The sequence below is a fragment of the Pezoporus occidentalis genome, unplaced genomic scaffold (genome assembly GCF_034315485.1).
Source record: "Pezoporus occidentalis ecotype Australia unplaced genomic scaffold, CSIRO_AGI_Poc_V1 ctg317, whole genome shotgun sequence".
Classification (NCBI taxonomy): domain Eukaryota; kingdom Metazoa; phylum Chordata; class Aves; order Psittaciformes; family Psittacidae; genus Pezoporus; species Pezoporus occidentalis.
This window is the reverse complement of record NW_026915126.1, coordinates 189,449-210,382: the sequence shown is the minus strand read 5'-3', so window position 1 is coordinate 210,382 and position 20,934 is coordinate 189,449. Positions and strand designations below refer to the sequence as shown.

General features: G+C 55.3%; 1 protein-coding gene across 4 annotated transcripts; it reads left to right on the top strand.

Moving 5' to 3' along the window:
* The first annotated feature begins 1,421 nt into the window (after positions 1–1,421).
* Positions 1,422–20,655, top strand: PUF60 (poly(U) binding splicing factor 60). Of its 4 annotated transcripts, XM_062628425.1 has the most exons (11): positions 1,422–1,558; positions 4,783–4,878; positions 6,967–7,056; positions 8,003–8,053; positions 11,729–11,890; positions 12,293–12,385; positions 13,828–14,041; positions 14,857–15,047; positions 18,122–18,257; positions 18,678–18,913; positions 20,227–20,655. In XM_062628425.1, the coding sequence occupies exons 1-11, from the start codon at positions 1,532–1,534 to the stop codon at positions 20,524–20,526; spliced, it is 1,596 nt and encodes a 531-aa protein (XP_062484409.1). In that variant the 5' UTR covers positions 1,422–1,531; the 3' UTR covers positions 20,527–20,655. The 4 variants fall into 4 exon arrangements, with proteins under 4 accessions (XP_062484409.1, XP_062484410.1, XP_062484411.1 ...); XM_062628426.1 differs by lacking the exon at positions 8,003–8,053; XM_062628427.1 differs by lacking the exons at positions 6,967–7,056; positions 8,003–8,053.
* Positions 20,656–20,934: the final 279 nt, after the last annotated feature.

Here is a 20,934-nt window from a genome sequence, read left to right as displayed (position 1 = left end):
TCATACAATTCTTCCCTCTTCCAGTTGGAAGCTGTTACTCCTCATCCCATCCCTACAGGCTCCTGTCCAAAGCCCTTCTCCAGCTTTCCTGTAGGCCCCCTTTAGGCACTGGAAGGATTGCTGGAATCCCTTCAGCATCTGGTGACCCTTCACTGGACTCTCTCCAAGCCCACATCTGTCTTGTCTGGGGGAGCCCAGCACTGGGTCCAACACTCCAGATGTGCCTCCCTGGTGCCAAGCAGAGGAAGGCTCAGTCCCCTTGAGCCTCTGGCAGGGTTTCCCCGGTGCAGCCCCAATGGCACCAGCCTTTGCCACGCAGCACGGCGCTGGCTCGCATGTCGTTTGGTGTCCAGCAAACCTGGCACCAGGACAGGGGGAATCCTGCCCACACAGCTGCCAGGCAGACACCATTCCTGTCGGACAGGAAAGGAGCCGTGTCTTCAAACACATGGAGCTCAGGCTGAGCACTTCATGAGGATTGTAACTGCTGCCCAGAGAGGAGAGTTGTGCTGTGCACACCTCTGAGGGTCCAGTCTTAACTGGAAGATTCCACAATGCAGGAATCCCCTGTATCTCCAGAGCAAGGTTTCCCAGGGGGTGACTGCTGTCACTTAAATTTGGGCTTGAAATAAGGGATGATTTTGTGTTCCACTCCACATATTGTACCTTTATCTCCCAGATGAAGGGAACTTTTGGAGTGCAACTTCTCACCGTAAGGGTAACTTAATGCTAAGTCATGTTTTAACTGCCTTTGGTGAGCTTTATTGGCCTGACCTTTTGAATCCTTTATAGAGAAGCAGTCAGGCTCTGTAGATTTCTTTGGTCACAGCACTCTCCTGCCACTTTAACCAGTTAAGTGTAAGGCAAAAGGGCACGAATCTCCATCCCCTCAAGGGCTTTTTGCCTTTGAAGCAGGACTGACACCTTAAGATGGGATGTCTTCCGGGGGCTCCTTTCAAAGGTGCAATAGCACCCAGTGACAGACCACCCGTGGCCGGCTGTTCCACCAGCCCTTACACTGGGAAACACAGAACCACCCAGGCTGGAAAAGAGCCGCAGGATCACGCAGTCCAACCGTGCCCCAGCACTGCCAAGGCCACCACTAACCCATGGCACTGAGGGCCAAGGGGAGCCGGCGTCTGAGCACCAGCAGGGCCGGTGCCTGCAGCCCTGCCCCGGGCAGCCTGTTCCAATGCCCGAGCACCCTCTGGGGCGGGAACTGCTCTTCCCTGTGAGGGGCTGGCACAGGGTGCCCAGAGGAGCTGTGGCTGCCCCATCCCAGCCCCTGATCAAGGCCGGGTTGGACGCAGGGGGGCTCCGAGCCCTCTCCGGCCCCCCCGGGCTCCGCCACCACCGCCCACGCCCGCCCCGCGCCACCCGCCGACACCGCCCCGGCCCGCCCCTGCCCACGTGACCCTCGTCTCTCTCGCGAGATGTCCCCCTGCTCCCCTCCCACGAGATTTTCCGTTCCGCGCGCGCCTTAGGGGGCTCTCGCGAGAGTCTCGCGCCGAGCGCCGGCGGGGCGGATAAGATGGCGGCGACGAGCACCATGTCTCTGGTGAGCGGCGGCGGGGCCGGGCTGAGCCGGAGGTGGGGTGGGGGGAGCGGCGAGCCGCGGCCCCAAGGCCGCGCGTGTGAGCGGCCCCGGCGCAGACTCCGCTCCGCTCCGCTGGGCCTTTGTGAGTGCCGCGGCCTCCTCCCTGACTTCCCGCCCACCTCAGCGGGACTTCCCCCTGCGGGAAGCGGCCCATTCCCCCTGCTGGGCCGGGCCTTCCCAGGCCAGGCGGGGCTCTCCCGGTGCTTGGCTCCTGGGGCTGTGCCCGGTGCGGGCCCGGCTGTGCGGGGCTCCATGGGCTGTGCCCGGTGCGGGCCCGGCTGTGCGGGGCTCCTGGGGCTGTGCCCGGTGCGGGCCCGGCTGTGCGGGGCGCTGAGCTGCTCTGTGCAGCGCTGCTGAGAGGGAATGTCTCTTCCCGGCCCGGGAAGCGCTCCCGCCGCTTCCGTTGGGCTGGGTTGCGGGTTTCCCGAATTCACTGTTCCCGAATCTCCCGCTCGGCGCCGGGGCCCGGTCCCGGGTGTTCCCGGGAGAAGCCGCTCGTGGCCCTTCCTGGTAAAACCCTTTCGGTGCTAGTGGCTGATTTTTGCATCTCCTCTCCCTGCTCTTGTGCACCGGGAAGGATCGCAACGGGATCGGGTTTTTTGGAGTTGTTTGTGTTTTCAGGAGTGCTCATTCCTTACTGGATGCTGACGTGTGGGAGCAGCGGGACGCTCCTGTTGAAGGCTGTTTGTTTTCTTTGTGATTAGTCTTCAGTAGCAGAAATGAATTCTTGCGCTGCTCAGCCTTCCCTGGAGTCCGTGATTTACTGTTGTTATCTATGGAAGTGTGTAAAGGGGAGATGTGAAACCTCCTGGGTGTCAGGGCTGCAGGGAAGGAAGCCTCTGATGGATTTAATCATAGAATCATGAAGGGATTTGGGTGGGAGGGACATTAAAGCTGCTCCAGTTCCAGCCCCTTCCATTAGAGCAGCTTGCTGCAAGCCCCTGTATCCAGCCTGGCCTTGAACACTGCCAGGGATGGGGCAGCCACCGGTACTCTGGGCACCCTGTGCCAGAGTCTCACCAGGTGGCAAATACCGGGAGTGAAGAAACCTCAAAGGATTAGTGTTGGATCATGTTGGAACATGAGCCTTGAGGTGCAGGATGTGCTGCCTTTAGTTTGGTGTTCCCAGCCTGGGTGGTATCTGTGTTTCAATGGCAAAGTGTAAGCGACCCTTCCAGGAAGCAGCATTCCAGCTTGACTGAGTGCTCCATGCTTTTAGCCACTATGGGCTTGTGTAGCATTTGTTCTGGAAGGTCCATCCTACACCTGAGTCTTGTTACACCTCTTCAGGGAAGTCGTCAGTCCTGCCAGTGTCACACAGGGTTAAAACACCTTCTCCAGTAGGATCTGTCATGAGCTGGGTGCCCTCTGTGTGGGTTGAGCTCCCATCTGCTGTTGCTGAGCTGAGCCTGTCTGTCCCATAGCACTGTGTTGGGATGTGTTTTACTTCACTGAGCTTCAGCAGCTGCCCCATAGCCTTGGTGTGGTCCTTGCAATGAGACCCAGCTCCGTGTCCCCACAAGCTCCCTGGATCACTTCTTCTCAAGATGCCCCTGTCTGTTTAAACCTCCTTTCCCTGCTGGAAAGGACATTGGCTGTTCCTGCTGTGACCATGGCATCAGCCTGAAGAGAGTCCAGTGTGGTCTGACCAGGGCAGCTGCAGCCTTCACTTTGTCCTGTGAGCATGGAAGTGGGGAATGCTGCCTGGAAAAGCTTCAGAGTTAAGGACAAGGTAACCCTGAGTAGCAGAAACTGAGCTCTGGGTTTAGGAGGCTCAGGCTTTGCTTTCAGCTGACTTCCTGAAAGGAGGTTTGCAGCACAGGCTCTGCTCCTGTTGTGGAGACACACAAATAGGGAAGGAATTGAAGCAGAAAGCAGAGGGGTTTCTCAAGGGCAGTGATCTAAGGACATGGAGTTGGGTCTTGGGAGTTATTACTCAAAGTCCCCAGAGCTTTGATGCTTTTCAGGTGTCCCCATAAACTGTCAAGAACCCACCATATGCTGAGCCCAGCAGCACATCTGCTGAGGGCATGTGAGAGCCATGCAGCTGCACTGGAATCAGGGTGGGATTTGTCACTTCTGTATTGAGCCAGTTCTTTCTCCAGTGCTCCTGCTGCTGGGAAAAGCATCCTTGCTGCTAGCTTGGAATTGAGATGGGATTAGACTTGCTACTGAAGCAGTTTCACAGCTCTAATGCGACCTGGTGTTGAGTGCTGCTGATAACAGTAACAGGTCTCTGCTGCTGTGGTTTGTTACCCAGAACACTAGTGGTGTGACTTGGGCAGTGGTTGTGCCCCTGTACTGGGCACTGGTGAGGCTGCACCTTGAATCCTGTGTTCAGCTCTGGGTCCCTCACTGCAAGAGAAACATTGAGATGCTGGAGCGGGGCCTGGAGCACAGGGGTGATGGGGAGCGGCTGAGGGACCTGGGGGGGGTCAGTCTGGAGAAGAGAAGGCTCGGGGGGACCTGATGGCTCCCTACAAGTGCCTGCCAGGAGGATGGAGCCAGGAGGGGCTGGGCTCTGCTCCCAAGGAACAAGGGATGGGACGAGAGGAGCCAGCCTCCAGCTGCACCAGGGCAGGTTTAGATGGAGCTGAGGAACAATTCCTGCCCCAGAGGGTGCTCAGGCATTGGAACAGGCTGCCCGGGGCAGGGCTGGAGTCACCATCCCTGCAGGTGTTCACACACCATTTAGATGAGGCCCTCAGTGCTATGGGTTATTGGTAGCCTTGGCAGTGCTGGTAAACGGTTGGACTGGATGATCCTGGCCTTGGGTGGTTCCAGAGCCAGGTGAAATGGGACTTGGAGCAGTCTGGGGTAGTGGAAGGTGTCCCTGCCCGTGGCGGGGGGGTGGAGCTGGTTTTAGTTTTAAGGTCCTTTTCAATCCAAAACCATTCCATGTTCCTGTCCTGAATTACTTCATCCAAAGGCAAGTTGATACCTTGGAACAACCTGCCAATACTTGATGTGCCAGGAATAACTAACCATAAGTTCTACAGGACAGACCTCAGTTGATGGGATAGCTCTCCCATAGGGAGTGCTGGAATACCAACAGCTTTTCATGGATTTGGGAGGACATTTAGCCATTTGTGCCAGTCCGACATGAAGTGCTCTGGAGTCTGGGAAGGAAGGAATGGTCACCCCTGCGGGAACAGGTTTTCTGTGAGTGTTTCCTGTTTCCTCAGGGCACAGAGTCCATTAAGATGGAGAATGGCCAGAGCACAGCATCGAAGTTGGGACTTCCGCCCCTCACACCAGAGCAGCAGGAAGCTCTGCAGAAGGTGAGTAACCGTCATGTGGGCTTGGTTCTTGGTTGGGGGGTTTGGTTTAGTTTGGTGGGTTTTATGAGCAGCTTCTCCTGATGCTACAAAAGGGAGCCTACCTCCCAAGAACGGGCCTGGGGTCTGGCCATGCTGCGTGTGGATTCACACTTCCAGTTGCCCAAGAATGACTTGGTTTGGCTTAGAGCTTGGAGATGCTTTTGGGGAGCATGATGTGGAGTTTGCTGTTGGGGTGGGGAGAGTGTTTTTAATTAAAATCCTAAGTAAATGACATCTTCAGCTGACATTGTAATGCTGAAACAACATGCAACGGCAGCGTGTGCTCCACAGGGAACAAGTTTCTGCTGTGTTCCAGCTGCTCTTTGAGTCCATCCACACAAGAGCACATCACAAAAATGTCTATTTTCTTTTATGCTCCTTCCCATGTTCATAGAACCATGGAATGGTTTGGGTGGGAAGAGACATTAAAGCTCATCCAGTTCCAGCCCCCTCCCACGGCCAGGGACCCCTTCCACTAGGGCAGGGTGCTCCAAGCCCCTGTGTCCAGCCCGGCCTTGAGCACTGCCAGGGATGGGGCAGCCACAGCTTCTCCGGGCACCCTGTGCTAGCGCCTCAGCACCCTCATAGGGAAGAACTTCTGCCTAAGAGCTCATCTCAGTCTCCCCTCTGGCAGGTTAAAGCCATTCCCCTTGGCCTGTCCCTACAGGCCCTTGTTCCAAGCCCCTCTCCAGGTTTCCTGCAGCCCCTTTAGGCACTGGAGCTGTTCTCAGGTCTCCCCTTAAGGAGCCTTCTCCAGGCTGAACCAGCCCAGCTCTCTCAGCCTAGCTCCAGAGCAGAGCTGCCACAGCCCTTGCTGTATTTTCTTGCAGTGGCCTCCTCTGCATTCATTCCAACAGCCCCACATCCTACCTGTGCTGTGGCCCAAGAGCTGGATCAGGACTGCGGGGCTGGGGGGGGTGTCTCCCCAGAGCGCAGTGAGGGGGACAGTCCCCTCCCTGACCTGCTGCGCACACTGACGTTGTGAGGAGCCCCATTGCAAGTGTTTTCCACCCATGCGAGCCAGTCTGGTCGAATCCAGATGACATTTGAGCCCAGCTCTTGATCTGGGGTGGTTGGCCCTGTCTCACACGGCGGGTGGGAGGTTTAGCGGCCCTGCCACTGAGGGCGTGATTCTCAACTCGCTGAGAGAGGCGGAGCTGGGACTGGAGGGGCAGAACCAGCGCTGGCTGTGCTGCGGTGCTCTCCAGGCAGGAGCTGGGTGTGTGTGTGGCTCCCGGCGCGGAGCGGCCTCTCCTGGCTCACAGCTGTAAATGCCATTGTCCGTTTCTAGGTTTCCGAAGCACACGTCTCCCATCCATCGTTTAGAGCCTCCCAAACCCCTGCAGCCATGGAAAGCAGGTGCCCGAGGGGTGGCTGAGTGCTGGGACCTCCCCTGGGAATAGGGTTTCAGGGGCTTCTTGACAGGGAGCCTCCTTGTCAGCACCCTTGGGGTGCAGCTTGGGCCCTGTCAAATGTGTAGGGCACTGAAAGGATCAGAGCAGTGAACCTGTGTCTGAGCCAGGAGATAAAGAGCAGGAGCCTTGTGTGAGCAGGGTGGGTGCCCCAGCCTCAGGCAGGCCAGGGAGGGGAGAGCCCAGGCCAGAGACTGGACCTGGTGTTTGAGGGCCCTTCCCTTCTGTAGAAACTCTTTGTCCAGATGTTCTCTGAGTGGAGAGGACTTGAAGGAGGCTCTGTCCTGCCCTCATCCCAGCAGGTAAGGTGCTGTGGTGGGATCTAAGGGGCAGAGGGAGGAAGAGGGGAGATGCCACATGTCTGGTGCATGCTGCTTCCTTGATGTGGTGCCTGCTGCAGGTCGAGTCCATCTGCTCAATCCCTGTGCTGTATTCCAGGGTGTATTCCAGAACTCCTAGGTGCAGAGCAGGATGTTGGTGAGCTGCTGGCTTATGTATGGTGCTGTGATGCGTAGGGCTGGAGCGCTGGAATGTTCTCTGCAGCCAGTGTGTGGATCTGGGCAGTTCTGTTGTGGAGTTAATGCTGTTCCCTGCTCTAGGGTGTTGTCCTGTGACTACAGAGTCTGTTTCTTCCCAGGCAAAGAAGTATGCGATGGAGCAGAGCATCAAGAGTGTGCTGGTGAAGCAAACCATCGCCCACCAGCAGCAGCAGCTCACCAACCTTCAGGTGAGAGACCCTCTGAGATGCTCCTTTTGTGTTGTTTCTCCCCCTCAGGGTGGAGTTTTCTGCACTCAGAAGCAGAGCACAGCCCTGAGGCCGGGTGCACTCGGCTGTTTCCACAGTGAAATAGCAATGCTCTGAATCCAGCTCACTAAAAATACCCCAACCCTTTGCCCACCTGCCCAAATTGCCCCAAAGCTCATCCAAAGAGTGAGTTTTTAAGCGTTTCTCTCCTGTTGGCTGCCCAAGTGCTTCTTGAAATGCCAGAAGCCAAATAACTTGCTGTGGGTTTCACTTTGAACTGGTGTTTAAGGTGTTGTCTGGGGTTATTGGGAGCAGAATCCTCTTACCATCAAATCTGCTTGAGGGGAGGGTCACTCTCTCCCCTCTCTGAGCCCCCATTTCCCTTTCCCTCACAATGTGGGAGACGTTCCTTGGCTGTTCCTGCTACTGCTGGAATGAATGCCAGTATGCTGGTCTGTACAGCTCCCTCCCTTCAGACGTGTCGCAGGTGCATCTCACTCCATGTGAGGAAGCCCGGAGCAGTGGCTGAGGTCTGCTGGATGGGTTCAGTGGAGGAGCACTGCTCACCCATAGGCAGTGTGGCCTCTCAGGGCTGTGCGTGTTTCTGAGTGTCTGACCCTAGGGCTCCTTTTTAAATGCTGGGGGTGAATCAACGACAGTGGTTGCAGAGGTTACTATTGCCTTGAGTCCCCCCTGGGAGAAGACCCTGCTTCCTGAGGCAGTGGCAGCAGCACAACTCACCCTGGCCTGGTGGGACTGGACTCTGCGGGGTCCCAGCGCTGGACAGTCCTTGGGCCCAGGCAGTGAGGGGCAAGGAAGGAGAGGCCTCTCCGCAGGTTCCCCGTGCCGCCGCTCTGCTTGAGATGTGACAAACAGCCATAGTATGCTCAGCTCCAACAGACTGAACTCTGTCTTTACTGTCTTTCAGATGGCAGCAGTGACAATGGGCTTTGGAGATCCTCTCTCACCTTTACAATCGGTCAATAGACATATTCACTTCTTCTTGGGCACTTTGTCTTAGTCAGGGCCTAGAGTGGGGAAGGACGTAGTGGTAACGCAATGCTCTTAACTGAACCCAGCACAACCCTCCACATACGCGTTGTGGACAAGCACAGCAAGCAAAGGCAAAGTGTAAACTCCCCAGAGGAAGACCCTAGGCCGGGTGCAGTCTGCTGTGACACTGGCACTGGGACATGGGCCACTGGCAGTCGGGGTCCTGGAGTCAGGTGGCAAAGCGAGCGTTAGATTTCGGCCAGTTCCGAACCCAGCCTGTGAAAGTGTGGGAGCTGCGTTTCTAGAGACGCTGCAGTTCTGAGGTGCTGACCCCAAACTGGCTGCCAAGGTAACTCACACATGGGTGATCTCCTGAGAACCACACTGAGAGCACTGGAGCCCTGCAGCCGCGGTGCTGGGAGCTCTGGGGCACAGCAGGTCTCAGCAGGGCTGCTCTGCACTCTGCAGTCCCCACACTGGGTGAATACGGCTCGGAGTAAAGGCAGGAGGGAAGGAACCACACTTCAGGGTGTACACAGAACCCACACGTCCCTTCAGTGCAAAGAGCTTAATTCTCTGGGATTATCCATCCCCTTCTTTTCCCTGGACATGTTGGACAATGGCTACTGTGTGTCCTCTAAGCTCCACTCCACATGCAAAGGTTCAGTTGTCACCATTTCTGCTGGAACACAATATTTCTGCTTGGTGTCAAAGGCAACTGGAGGCTTGTACCCCAAAATGAAAGAGGCAACTAAAATCACCACCTTTCGCTCCTTTAACAGCAGGGTGTGTCAGCAGGGGAGCCAAAGGAGGTTGTATGATGGAATGTAAAGCTGGAATGGGTTGGGAGCACACATCTCCTTGTGAATTGGGCACCCAAGAACCTCCTCTCAGTTCATGTGGATGTTCCTCAAGAGCAGAACCTCAGCACATGTGCTTTATAAAATGGTTTTGGCTCCTTTTTCACAGCTGGGCAGTGAAAAGCCTGTGCGGGAAATGGTGCATTTCCTGTTAGCATCAAGGGCAGAATCTGGTGCTTCCTTTTCCTCAGCCATTCCTGTAGGGATGCTGCTGAACAGGACCCAGAGGCAGGAATCTGTGCTGAAGCCTTCAGCTCTGGTGCTGTTCAGTGCTTGTTAAGATGCCCCAGTCCCAGCAAGTACTTTATCCCAGAGCCCATCAGGAATGCCGAACAAAGAGCCTTGTTTGCCCAGTGCTTGCTGACAAGACTGATCAGTTCCTCCATGAGGATCGTTGTGCCTGGGATGGAAGCTTCCTGGCTCCTTACCCCTCTGAGCATTGCAGAACAGCATCTCCCTGTCACAGCAAGATGAGCACCGTTTCCTGGTGCTGCTGGATTAGAACAAGCCAGTGGTGGTGATTTTGTATAAAGGATCAAGATGATGCTTTGGCTTGTCTTTAAACCTTCATAAGCACTTGACAGCAACATGACAACTATTAACTGCTGCCTTTATGAAACATAGAATCGACCAGGTTGGAAAAGAGCCTTAAGATGATCAAGTCCAACCGTTCCCCAGCACTAACCCGCGCGTCCATGAGGGCAAGTGGAGGCTGCAGGTACTTCAAACTCCATTTTAGAGGAGGAGGAGGGCCAGTTACCAGTAAAATCTACTTGGTGCAGCCAGTGAGGTTTCTAGAGATGAGTGTCTGACACTGTCATGTGCTTAGTTCACAGGTCCACTGCATCACCATGACTTGATGCTTCCAGTTCCTGTTAGTGATCCACATGTAGCCACAATGGTCCACCCCAGTCATGTCCGTTTCAGGTCCAGATCCCAACGTTGCTGATGTAAAGGTCCTAAAGCCATCCCTCCTATTGCCCCTCTGCAGCAGGGTAAGATGTGGATTTCCTCCTGCAGAGGAGAGGACAGATGCCACTGCATTTCCTCCTGTAGCATGGATAAGGGGAGGAGAACATGATCTCTTCATGTCTCTGTATTTCAGAGGGTGAAGAGTCCCTGTGCAAGGCTGCACGAGCAGGGGCTTGACCAGAAGTGCTCCTTAGTGAGACACTAGAGGTTTCTCAGTCTGGGTGAGGTGGTTGGTGGTGGCTCTGACCCCCTCTATGGACATACTGCATACTGAGGGGCTGCTGATCACTGGCTTTCCTGCATCCAAGCTGGGAATCTTAACCTGGGAGACCCCACCTCAGCTGTCCTGCACATGCTGTAGTACTCCCTGTCACAGCACATTAACTTGAACAAGAGCTTGTTGTTAACAGTGGGAAATGTAAAACCAGGCAAGAGGACCCTAAGGTCCAGGACCACCCCTGAGCTTAATGTCACATGAGGAGCAGCAGCATGGGGTGAGAATGCTCTTTATAGTATCCTCCTGAATTCCAGAACAGGAGTTGAACCTCTCCAGCCTGTCCTCCTGTGGCAGATGCAATCCCATACTGGGTGCTGTGAGGGAGAAGGCTTCTCCAGGCACAGGCTGTGACCCCTTGTCCCTCTGTCCTGCTGGTTGAGGCGCAGCAGCCCTGGACACATGGTGCTTACACTGGTTCTGGCATTCCTCAGACAGCATCCCACAGGGATCCGTCCTGAGCAGGGTGGTCAGAGGAGGTGGTGGTGCAGAGCTCCCAGTACTGTGCTGTGGTGAGGGGCCTCCAACCTAATGCTGCCTTTGCCTCCCCTGCAGCAGCCCTTGGCTTGCCGCTAGCTCCACCAGTGCCGCCAGAGCAGGAGCCCTCTGCTTGTCTCCAGCCACTGCAGTTCAGTCTTAGGGAGCTGCCTCCACACAGCCTGATTCCCGCTTGGTGCCAGGACGCTGCTGGGCCTGGCCTAGCCCCTTGCCAGAGTTAGCAGCTCTAGAGCCACACTGGGGGTCCCAAGGAATTGAGGGATTTGCTGCTTGTTGTGTATTTCCTGCTGGAAGGAATGGCGGGATTTGTCTTGCAAACAGGTTTTCAGCCATATTTAGGAGAAAATAGCCCAGAGACCCTTTCTCTGCACCCGAGGGCGGAGGCTTTGGGGCTGTACCACTCTGGGCCAGTGGCAGCAGCAGCAGTACTGACACCACACACTGAGCTGGGAGGTCCCATTAACCCTTTGGTTTCTCTTTGCTTCAAGCAGTGAATGTGGTGCCTAGTCCTGGAGCTCATCCTGCCGGGGGAGGGGGGTGAGGTGCTCGAGGGGGTGGGGAGGAGGTTCCCAAATCCAGCTCCTTTGCTGCCTGGGTGGGTGGATGGTGGGGGGTGGAAATCTGTGGTGGTGCCCAGTGTTGGATCTCTGTTGTCCCGCGTGGGAGGGAAGGGGAGGGCTGGTGAATAGTGGCTAGGATGGAGTCCTTTGCTGCCTGGAGGGGGAATTGTCCCAGAATGAAGTTATTTCCGCCTCCTGCAAGCGTTGCTGGAGCTGTGATGAGGCTGGGGAGGGTCAGACCTCCCGGTGGGGTTGGAGCTGAGGCTCGGAGGTGGCAGAGCCCATCGCACTGCCCCGGGAGGAGGCCGTTCCTCGGCCACTCCCGCCATGTGTGCTCCGAGCAGGAGAAGCCTTCCCCATTGGCACGGGTGCTGCAGCCTGACGACGAGCTGCCTGCTGCTGGGCCATAGCTCCAGGGAGGGAAGGAGGAAGGGAAGGAGGTGTTGAGGTCCAGGGCCACGGCTGAGCTAACCAACCAGTTCTTCTTTCCAATACAGATGGCAGCTCAGAGGCAGCGTGCTCTGGCCATCATGTGTCGTGTGTACGTGGGCTCCATATACTACGAGCTGGGAGAGGACACCATTCGCCAGGCCTTTGCCCCCTTTGGACCCATAAAAAGCATTGATATGTCTTGGGACTCGGTGACCATGAAGCACAAGGTGGGATCACAGCCCTCGAGTGATGCTTTGTCTTCTCTCCAAGGCCTTCCTGAATGTATCTGGGAGAGGACAGAGTCTTTACCCTTGTAGAGTTAAGCACTGAGCTAAAGATTGTTGCTGCTTGTTCTGCTGAGCTTGGCAGGGCCAGATGTGCCTGGGGGTGGTGCGCATGGAGCACCATACAGCTTGTGTTCAGTGGTCTGTTGCTCTTGGGCCTCTGAGCATGTGAGGCTCTGGAGGAGGCCTGTAGCCTCCTCTCTACTTCCATGTTCAGTTTTCTTCTTTAATAAAAAGCTTCTTTAACAAACACCTTCTCAGGCCACAGCAGGGGTCTGGAACATGGGAAGTCTTGGCCACAAGGCAGAGCTGGTGGGATTTAACAAGTGTCTCCTTCTGTCCTAGGGTTTTGCTTTTGTGGAATACGAGGTTCCTGAAGCTGCTCAGCTGGCCTTGGAGCAGATGAATTCTGTCATGCTGGGGGGAAGAAACATCAAGGTGAGCAGCAGGAATGCTCTGAAAGCTCTTGGTTCTCTCTCCTGTGGGTAATGCGTTCCTGCCTTGGAATGCACCCCACATGCGGAAAATAACCTGAGGTCTGTTCTGTGCTAAACCTTGATATTCCACCTGTTGGGTACATGGTGGCTCTGGGTCTGTGCTCCTGCACACTGCTAAAGCCCAGCAGCCAGTTCTGTTCAGCTGGCTCAGGCTTTCCATCTCAAAGAATGGAAGCCTCTTGAGCTCAAACCAAAGGTGGTTCTTCATATTTTAGTGCTGCCTTGTCTTGGACCGGTGGATGGTGGATGAGCAGCATCAAACTTGGGTTGTGCCTGTGGATGGTGTGAGGGAGAAGCAGCAGGGAAATGGGGAGCATTCAGCAAGAGCAGTGAGGGATTGTAGCTGTGTGTTCTTAGGCAGCAAGATGGGATCTTGCAAAGGGGAAACTTTGGGGGTTGAAATTGGGGGAAACTGGCACTTTCTGTTTAGTGTTTCATATCCTGCATTGATCCCTGATGCACTCTCCAGTGTTTGATGGCTGAGGGGATTTAGAATCAGAGATCCATGGAATGGTTTGGGTTAGAAGGAGCCCTAAAGCTCATCCAGTTCCAACCCATGCCATGGGCAGGGACACCTTCCGCTAGAGCAGTTTGCTCCAAGCCCCTGTGTCCAGCCTGGCCTTGAACACTTCCAGGAGTGGGGCAGCCACAGCTTTTCTGGGCACCCTGTGCCAGTGCCTCAGCACCCGGATGGAAAGGACTTTCTTATATCTAATCTGAACTTCCCCTGTTTCAGTTTAAACCCATCACCCCTTGTCCTGTAACTACAGTCACTGATGAAGAGTCCCTCTCCAGCATCCTTGTAGGCACGATTCAGACACTGGAAGCTGCTCTCAGGTCTTCACGCAGTTTCTCTTTCCTTTGGCATATCAGGGAACACAAATGGGGTGGAGGAGGAAGCAGGGTCCAGGCTCTCAGTGCTGTGGAATCTCCTGTGGTGCAAGATGTAGGCCAGAGCTGAGTCAGCTTTGCTGATCGTGGCCTTATGAGTGGGGTTGGGTTCGGATGAGTGTTCAGGACACTGCTCTGCAGGATGGCCCATGAGCTCTTGGCTGGGTGAGGATGGAGCCAGGAGGTGCCTGGTCTCTGCTCCCAAGGAACAAGGGATGGGACCAGAGGAACCGGCCTCAAGCTGCACCAGGGCAGGATTAGATGGAGCTGAGGAACAATTCCTTCCCCAGAGGGTGCTCAGGCATTGGAACAGGCTGCCCAGGGCAGGGCTGCAGGCACCATCCCTGCAAGTGTTCAAACATCGTGGAGACGAGGCCTCAGTGCCATGAGTTAGTGGTGGCCTTGGCAGTACTGGGGAGTGGTTGGTCTTTTCCGACCCAGACTCTGTGGGTTCATGATTCCATGGCTCCCTGATTCTATGGCTCCCTGCAGGTTGGGAGGCCCAGTAACATCGGGCAGGCTCAGCCCATCATAGACCAGCTGGCGGAGGAGGCTCGAGCCTTCAACCGCATCTACGTGGCGTCGGTACACCAGGACCTGTCTGATGATGACATCAAGAGCGTGTTCGAGGCCTTCGGGAAGATCAAATCCTGCACATTGGCGCGAGACCCCACCACTGGGAAGCACAAAGGCTACGGATTCATTGGTACTGGGCTCGAGGGAGGCCAGTCCCTTTCCTCTCCTTGCATGTCCCCTGCCTCTCCCTGCATGTCCCCTGCCTTTCCCTGCATGTCCCCTGCCTTGTCCCTCTTTTTCCTCTCTAACTAGTGGCAGGGTGGCATTAGGCAATGGGCTGCAAGTCAGTTTGGACAGTGTGCCTGAACAGAGGTACAATTACAGCTGGGACTTCTGCTCTCAGCAGTGCAGGTTGGAGTGTCCCTGTGCAGGTTGGGGTGTCTGTGCTGTTCTCACAGTGCAGGTTGGAGTGTCCCTGTGCAGGTTGGGGTGTCTGCTGTTCTCACAGTGCAGGTTGGGGTGTCCCAGTGCAGGTTGAGGTGAGCTGTGAGGCAGTAGCTGCAGGTTGGGGTGTTCCGGTGCAGGTTGGGGTGTCCTGGTGCAGGTTGGGGTGTCTCTCTGCAGGTTGAGGTGTCTCTGTGCAGGATGGGGTGTCTGCAGGTTGGGGTATCTCTGCAGGATGGGGTGTCTCTGTGCAGGGTTGGGGTATCTGCAGGATGGGGTGTCTGCAGGGTTGACATGTCTCTGTGCAAGGTTGGGGTATCTCTGCAGGATGGGGTGTCTCTGCAGGGTTGACATGTCTCTGTGCAAGGTTGGGGTTATCTCTGCAGGATGGGGTGTCTCTGTGCAGGGTTGAGGTGTCTCTGTGCAAGGTTGGGGTGGCTCTGTCCAGGGTTGGGGTGTCTCTGCAGGATGGGGTGTCCCAGTGCAGGTTGGGGTGAGCTGTGAGGTGGCAGCTGCCAGTTGGGTGCCGCAGCCTCACGTGGAGCCCCCGTATTCCTGCAGAGTACGAGAAGGCTCAGTCCTCTCAGGATGCCGTGTCCTCTATGAACCTCTTCGACCTGGGCGGGCAGTATCTGCGCGTGGGCAAGGCCGTGACGCCCCCGATGCCTCTGCTGACCCCTGCCACACCGGGAGGGCTCCCCCCGGCCGCCGCCGTAGCCGCTGCTGCCGCCACAGCCAAGATCACAGCCCAGGTAGGCCCTGCCGCGGCTGCCCCTGCACGGGAGCACAGGGTGACACTGCTGGAGACAAGTGGGTGCTGCAGTGCTCCGGGCACTGCCGGAGGAACAGCCCTTGTCCTGGGTAATACCCTGTTCCCAGCACTTCCCATGTAGGTGCTTAGCCATGAAGCGTGTGAGGATCTGCTATTCCAGCACTGCGGAATGGGGTCTGGCACAGCTGGCCAGGACTTTGTCAAAGGGAATGGAAGATGGGAAGGGGTTCCTTGTCTGGAAAGGCAGACCTGTGGTTGGGGAGCTGGTTGTGGTAGAGGCTAAAGGAACATGGGAAGGTACATGAAAGGGGGCAGGCAGTGAGGACTGTAACAGTCCCAGGAGCTGTTGAAAAGACTGCCCATGGAGTAAAGTGGAAGGTGACTGATGGCTTTAGGCTCTTCGGAAGCAAGGTGTTGGAACTAGATGAGCTTTAAGGTCCCTTCCAACCCAAACCCCTCTATGATTCCAGGTAGTGATGGAGCAGAACTGGATGTTGATGTAGGAGTTGTGGGGTTCTCAGTTCGCTTGTGGTAGCAGAAGCTTCTGGCTGTGACAGGAGGTGCTTGGAGGAGGGTTTTCTTTCAGGGCAAACCCCAAATCTGTGTCCATCATCCTTACCTTCAGCAGCAGGATCTCCCCTGTACCACCACAGCCCGTGGCAGAGACAAGCTCCACCACTGCTGGGTTCTTGGGTTCCCAGGCAGAATGATTGAAGTGAGCAGCCTGTGTGTGCTGCTGCAGCTGGTGCCTTTGTGCTTGTGAGCAGCTCCTTCTGAGTGAACATGGCTCTGAATGACGAGGTAAAGGCAGAGGTGGGAGGAGCTGCCTCCAGTGTGGAGCTTTCCCGTGGTTCCTGTGTCCCCAGGTCTGGAATCTCTGCAGTCAGCTGAGGAAGGGAGTTGTGGCATCACTGGAAGGACTGTTGGCATCCAAATCAAAACTGTTGAATCCTTTCTGGAGTGAGGCAGTGGAGATCTGTCACTGCCAGGATAAATGTTCCTGTTTCTTTCCCAAAATGCTGCAGGATTTGTTACTTACTGTGAGGGAACTTAGGAATTCCATACATAGAAAACAGGCTCTGGAAGACCTCAGACACACTTAGCAGTCCTGATGCCATGGTACTGATGTGGGTAACCTGCCTGGTTTGCCACATGAGATGTGGCTGAGTAGTGAAGGAGTAAGGATAGTTCCAGAAGGCATGATCTGTGCTCCTGCACAGTTGTGATAGGGGATGAGAGCACACACAGTGCTGGTCTGCAGGGTTTAAACCCAAAGCAACCAGCAACCTCAGAGCAGCTGAGGGAATCATGGGCATGGGAGAGAAGCTGAAGACAGAGATAGAACTTTGGGTCTGGGGTCAGAACTGCAACTTCAGCCTGGTATTCTGTGCCAGCCAGCGAAGGTGGAGTGTGTCCAGGGTTACGGGAAACTGGAGGGAGGTGTTGAGCAGCAGAGGCAGCTCATGTCTTGGCAGTGATGGTGGAGTCCTCTTGCAGAAGAAATAAAGAAATACAGCTATTGGAAAGAGTTTAAGTATAAAGAGGGGGCAGCTCATGGGCACTGGGATGGTCTTGCTGCAGCACCCAGTACTTGGGGTGTTTCTCCTCCAGTAGGAGCACGAGGCAGGTCCAAAGCTGCCACAGGCAACTTAGAGATGTGCAGGCAGATGAGGAGAGGTGGGCAAGAGGTGCTGGGGGAGGTTCCCACAGGTCCATGCACTCTGGTCACAATAGCAGTTGCTGTTGTAGGCACTGGGAGGACATGTGGAGCTGGCTGCAGCACAGACATGGATGTTCTGGTCATGGAGTATCACAGCAGGATGGAGTAAGATCCACGCAGCAGTTACTGTAGAGTAAAGGTGCTGCACTGAAGGGACAAAACTGGAAGTTTTTGCTCCCCAGTGGGGCATCTTACAGGAGCCCATGAAGACTTGGGAGAGAAGCACGTGGGCAGCTGATGCGTGAATGAAAGAGCGTGGAGAGCAGTGAAAGGAAATTGTGATCCTGGCCTGTGTTTTCCACCCAGTATTCTCAGTAGTTCTATGGAAGTGGTTTATCATTTCACTCCATGTTCATCTTGAACGTTTGACTCCATCATCCAGAGTCAGAATGTGTGTTTGGGTTATAGAAGGTGGGAGGATTGGAAAACCTGATGTGCAGGAAGAACCTGGGAGAGTTTGACTTGTAGGGAAGTGCTGAAGGTGCACCAGGTTTCTGCTCAGGTGCTCTCTGTGGAGGGAGGCGGGTGAGGGGATGGGGGAAGAGGCACCAGAAGTGTTTTAAGGCTGGGAGCGGAAGTAAGTTTCCAGTTGTGGACAGTGGTGAAAGACAGTGAGGTCTCACCAGTGAAAGGTGCATGATTGTCTCATGGGCACTGATCTCTGCTGTAGGTGGTGGGACACTAAGGCCAGTTCTGGTGCTGGGTTACTGCCTGCACCTGCAGGATGAGGACCAGAGGCAGGGTTTCTGGTGAGGCTCCTTTGGAAGGTGCAGTCGCAGGCAGCAGAGCTATGCTCTCTCTTGCCCTGTGCTCGCGGAGTGCCTTTGACCACAGTGTTCCCTCAGACAAGGACTGACCTTTGGGCACATCCCTTAGGAAGTACTGAAGCTGTTCCCCAAGAGCCCTGGTGCTGTCACCAGAGGGGTGGGATGGCGGCTCCCATCCATCTCTTTAAATGGATCACATTCCTTGGCATCAGTAAGCAGCTTTATTTGTGCAGAAGGTGGAATCAAATAGAGATTCCTGTTGCTCTGGAATGTCTGCACCTTTCAAGCCATGTATTGAGTCTCCTGGTGCCATCAGTAAGCAGCAGCTTGAGAAGGTTGATGGCATCTGAATTGCAGAACATTTTCCTTTCAGGGCTTAGTGTCTTCATGACTCTGGGTGGCAAACTGTCCTCTCACAGTAGCAGTGGGAGCTGCCAGCTCTCGGTCACACAGCTGCTGGTTTAGGTGTGGAACGAGCTGAGCCGCAGCTGAACGCACCCAGGGATGACCTCTTGGGCAGCAGGAACAAGACCATGGGCTGATGTGTTGGGTCTCTCTGTCTTGCAGGAAGCAGTGGCAGGAGCAGCGGTTCTGGGCACTTTGGCCACACCGGGGCTGGTGTCTCCAGCCCTGACCCTGGCCCAGCCCTTGGGGGCTTTGCCGCAGGCTGTGATGGCAGCACAAGCACCCGGAGTCATTACAGGTTGGTCACTCAGGTACCTGCTCCAAAGCGTGTTCCCTGGAGCTGTAGCACAGCCAGGTTGAACCTGATGCTGGATCCCTCCTTCCTCCCTGCCCTTGGCAAGAGCATTTAGTTTTCCAGTTGTATAGTGTATCAAGAATTTATTTTGGTGTGTAATACATAGGACAGAACATGGGCTTCCAGCAGGAGTGCCTGGCACTGAGGGAAAATAGGGATCATTGTCACTGCGTGCAAAGTCCTGCACCCTGACTCCCTTCTGGGCCAGTGTAGGGTGCCTGTGTCCTGCTTTTGTCTCCCTGGTGGTATTGGTGCAAAGCAAATAAACCCATCTGCGTTCTGTGATGCTCTTACACTGCTTGGTGTGTACCCAGGGCTTGCAGAGCATCAGCTCTTTATGCAACAGAGTTTGTGCTCTTGCAGGTGTCACCCCTGCCCGGCCTCCCATTCCCGTCACCATTCCACAAGTGGGAGTTGTGAATCCTATCCTGGCAAGTCCCCCGGCGCTGGGTCTCATGGAGGTCAAAAAGGAGAAGGAGGAGGAGGAGGTGTTCCAGGAGTCGGAGCGGCCGGAGATGCTGAGTGAGCAGGAGCACATGAGCATCTCGGGCAGCAGCGCCCGCCACATGGTGATGCAGAAGCTGCTCCGGAAGCAGGAGGTGGGTGCAGCGGGTTCCTGGCAGCATTCCTGGCTTTAGGACAGCCCTAACGAGGTGTAGTCTGTGGTTTCCTGCAGCACACGTTGTAGGTACCTCACAGGGCTGATGCGGGGCTGTGAAGTCAGCCAGCTTGTGTGCTGCTTGTGATGGATCTTACACTGACTGGGATCTTCTCAGAGCTTCTCTGGGGGTTCAGAGTAGTCACGTGGTGAGAAGACTGGGCTGGGAGTTGTCTGTGCTGGCCACCAGGTCGGGGGGGATTCTCCCCCTCTGCTGTGCTCTGGGGAGACCCCTCCCTGCAGTCCTGGTCCAGCTCTGGGGCAACAGCACAAGAGGGACATGGAGCTGCTGGAGCGAGTCCAGAGGAGGTCATGGAGATGCTGCAAGGGAGGAAGCAGCTTTGCTCTGGAGCCAAGCTGAGAGAGCTGGGCTGGTTCAGCCTCAAGAAGGCAAGGCTCCTGAAGGGGAGACCTGAGAGCAGCGCCAGTGCCTAAAGGGGGTACAGGAAACCTGCAGAGGGGCTTTGGACAAGGCCCTGTAGGGACGGGACAAGGGGGAATGGCTTTAACCTGCCAGAAGGGAGATTGAGGTGGGATCTTAGAAGAAGTTCTTCCCTGTGAAGGTGCTGAGGTGCTGGCACAGGGTGCCCAGAGAAGCTGTGGCTGCCCCATCCCTGGCAGTGTTCAAGGCCAGGTTGGACACGGGCTTGGAGCAAGCTGCTCCAGTGGAAGGGGTCCCTGCCCGTGGCAGGGGTGGAGCTGGATGAGCTTTAAGGTCCCTTCCAACACAAACTGTTCCATGATACATGAGAGCTCTGTTGCACATACTCTGACTGTTGTGTAGTTATCCCCTATAATGGGATGTACCTGGTGAGTCCTCAGTTGTCAGAGGTATGACAGACCTGGTTGATCCTGGTACTTGGTTTAGAGATGAAGAGAAGTGTAAAACACACGCTTGTAGTGTTGAAGAAGACAAAGCAAATATAACTGGATAGGAACAGCACAAGGAAAATTATGGCAATCTCCAGGTGAGCTGAGCTTCAGGGATGGGTCTAGGAGAAGCCCAGGAACGGCCCAGGGCTTCCCTGCCTCAGGCCAGCCGCACCATGGGGGAGGTTTGCTTGTGCTTTGGATGCCTAGGAAGAAAATATACTGATTTATCCCTGGGACGTTGCTGATTCTCTCAAATATGCTTGTAATGCCGTAACACTGGAACATCTGGTGATGCTCAGGCATGTGCAGGGTCTGGTGGGGCTTCTCAGATTTGATCTTAGTGTCTCTGGTGTATTAACTCACTTGTCCCTTTCTCTGCAGTCCACTGTGATGGTGCTTCGCAACATGGTGGATCCAAAGGACATCGATGATGACCTGGAAGGAGAAGTGACCGAAGAATGTGGCAAATTTGGAGCTGTGAACCGGGTCATCATCTACCAGGAGAAACAAGGAGAGGAGGAGGACGCCGAGATCATTGTCAAGATCTTTGTGGAGTTCTCCATGGCCTCAGAGACTCACAAAGCTATCCAGGCACTGAACGGGCGCTGGTTTGCAGGGAGGAAGGTGGTGGCAGAGGTGTACGACCAAGAGAGGTTCGATAACAGCGACCTCTCAGCATGAACTCTACTGAAGGACTTTTCCCCCAGCCCCTACTCTCACCCCAGGGGGGGTTTAGCCTCATGTGAAGAGGGCTCTGGGGTGGGCCCTGATCCCTGGGATGTAGTTTGGATAAACACACAGAGAAAGCCACTGTGCATCAAGTGTGTTCATGGAGTGAGGCTCCTCAGCACAGGCCTGGTGTGTCCCCAGAACAGGCAGAGCCTGAAGAGCGCTGGTGCTTCTGCTCCTGCCTTTGTGCTCTGGTCATTCAGAACCACTCAGGTCATGATCCCACTGCAGCTGTGAAGGAGCTGGAATAGCAGGCTCTCCAGAAATGGGCCATAAATGTTAGAGTGGAGGAGGGAGTCTCTTCATGAGGTATTTCAGCAGCAGTCTGGACAAGGGGGAATGGATTTAACCTGCCAGAGG

What these genes read in the sequence shown, in the direction of transcription:
- PUF60 (XM_062628425.1), top strand. Translation starts at nt 1,532, where the DNA reads ATGGCGGCGACGAGCACCATGTCTCTG. An exon ending in CGACGAGCACCATGTCTCTG is followed by an intron (nt 1,559 to 4,782) that starts GTGAGCGGCGGC and finishes CTGTTTCCTCAG; the next exon opens with GGCACAGAGTCCATTAAGAT. An exon ending in AGCAGGAAGCTCTGCAGAAG is followed by an intron (nt 4,879 to 6,966) that starts GTGAGTAACCGT and finishes GTTTCTTCCCAG; the next exon opens with GCAAAGAAGTATGCGATGGA.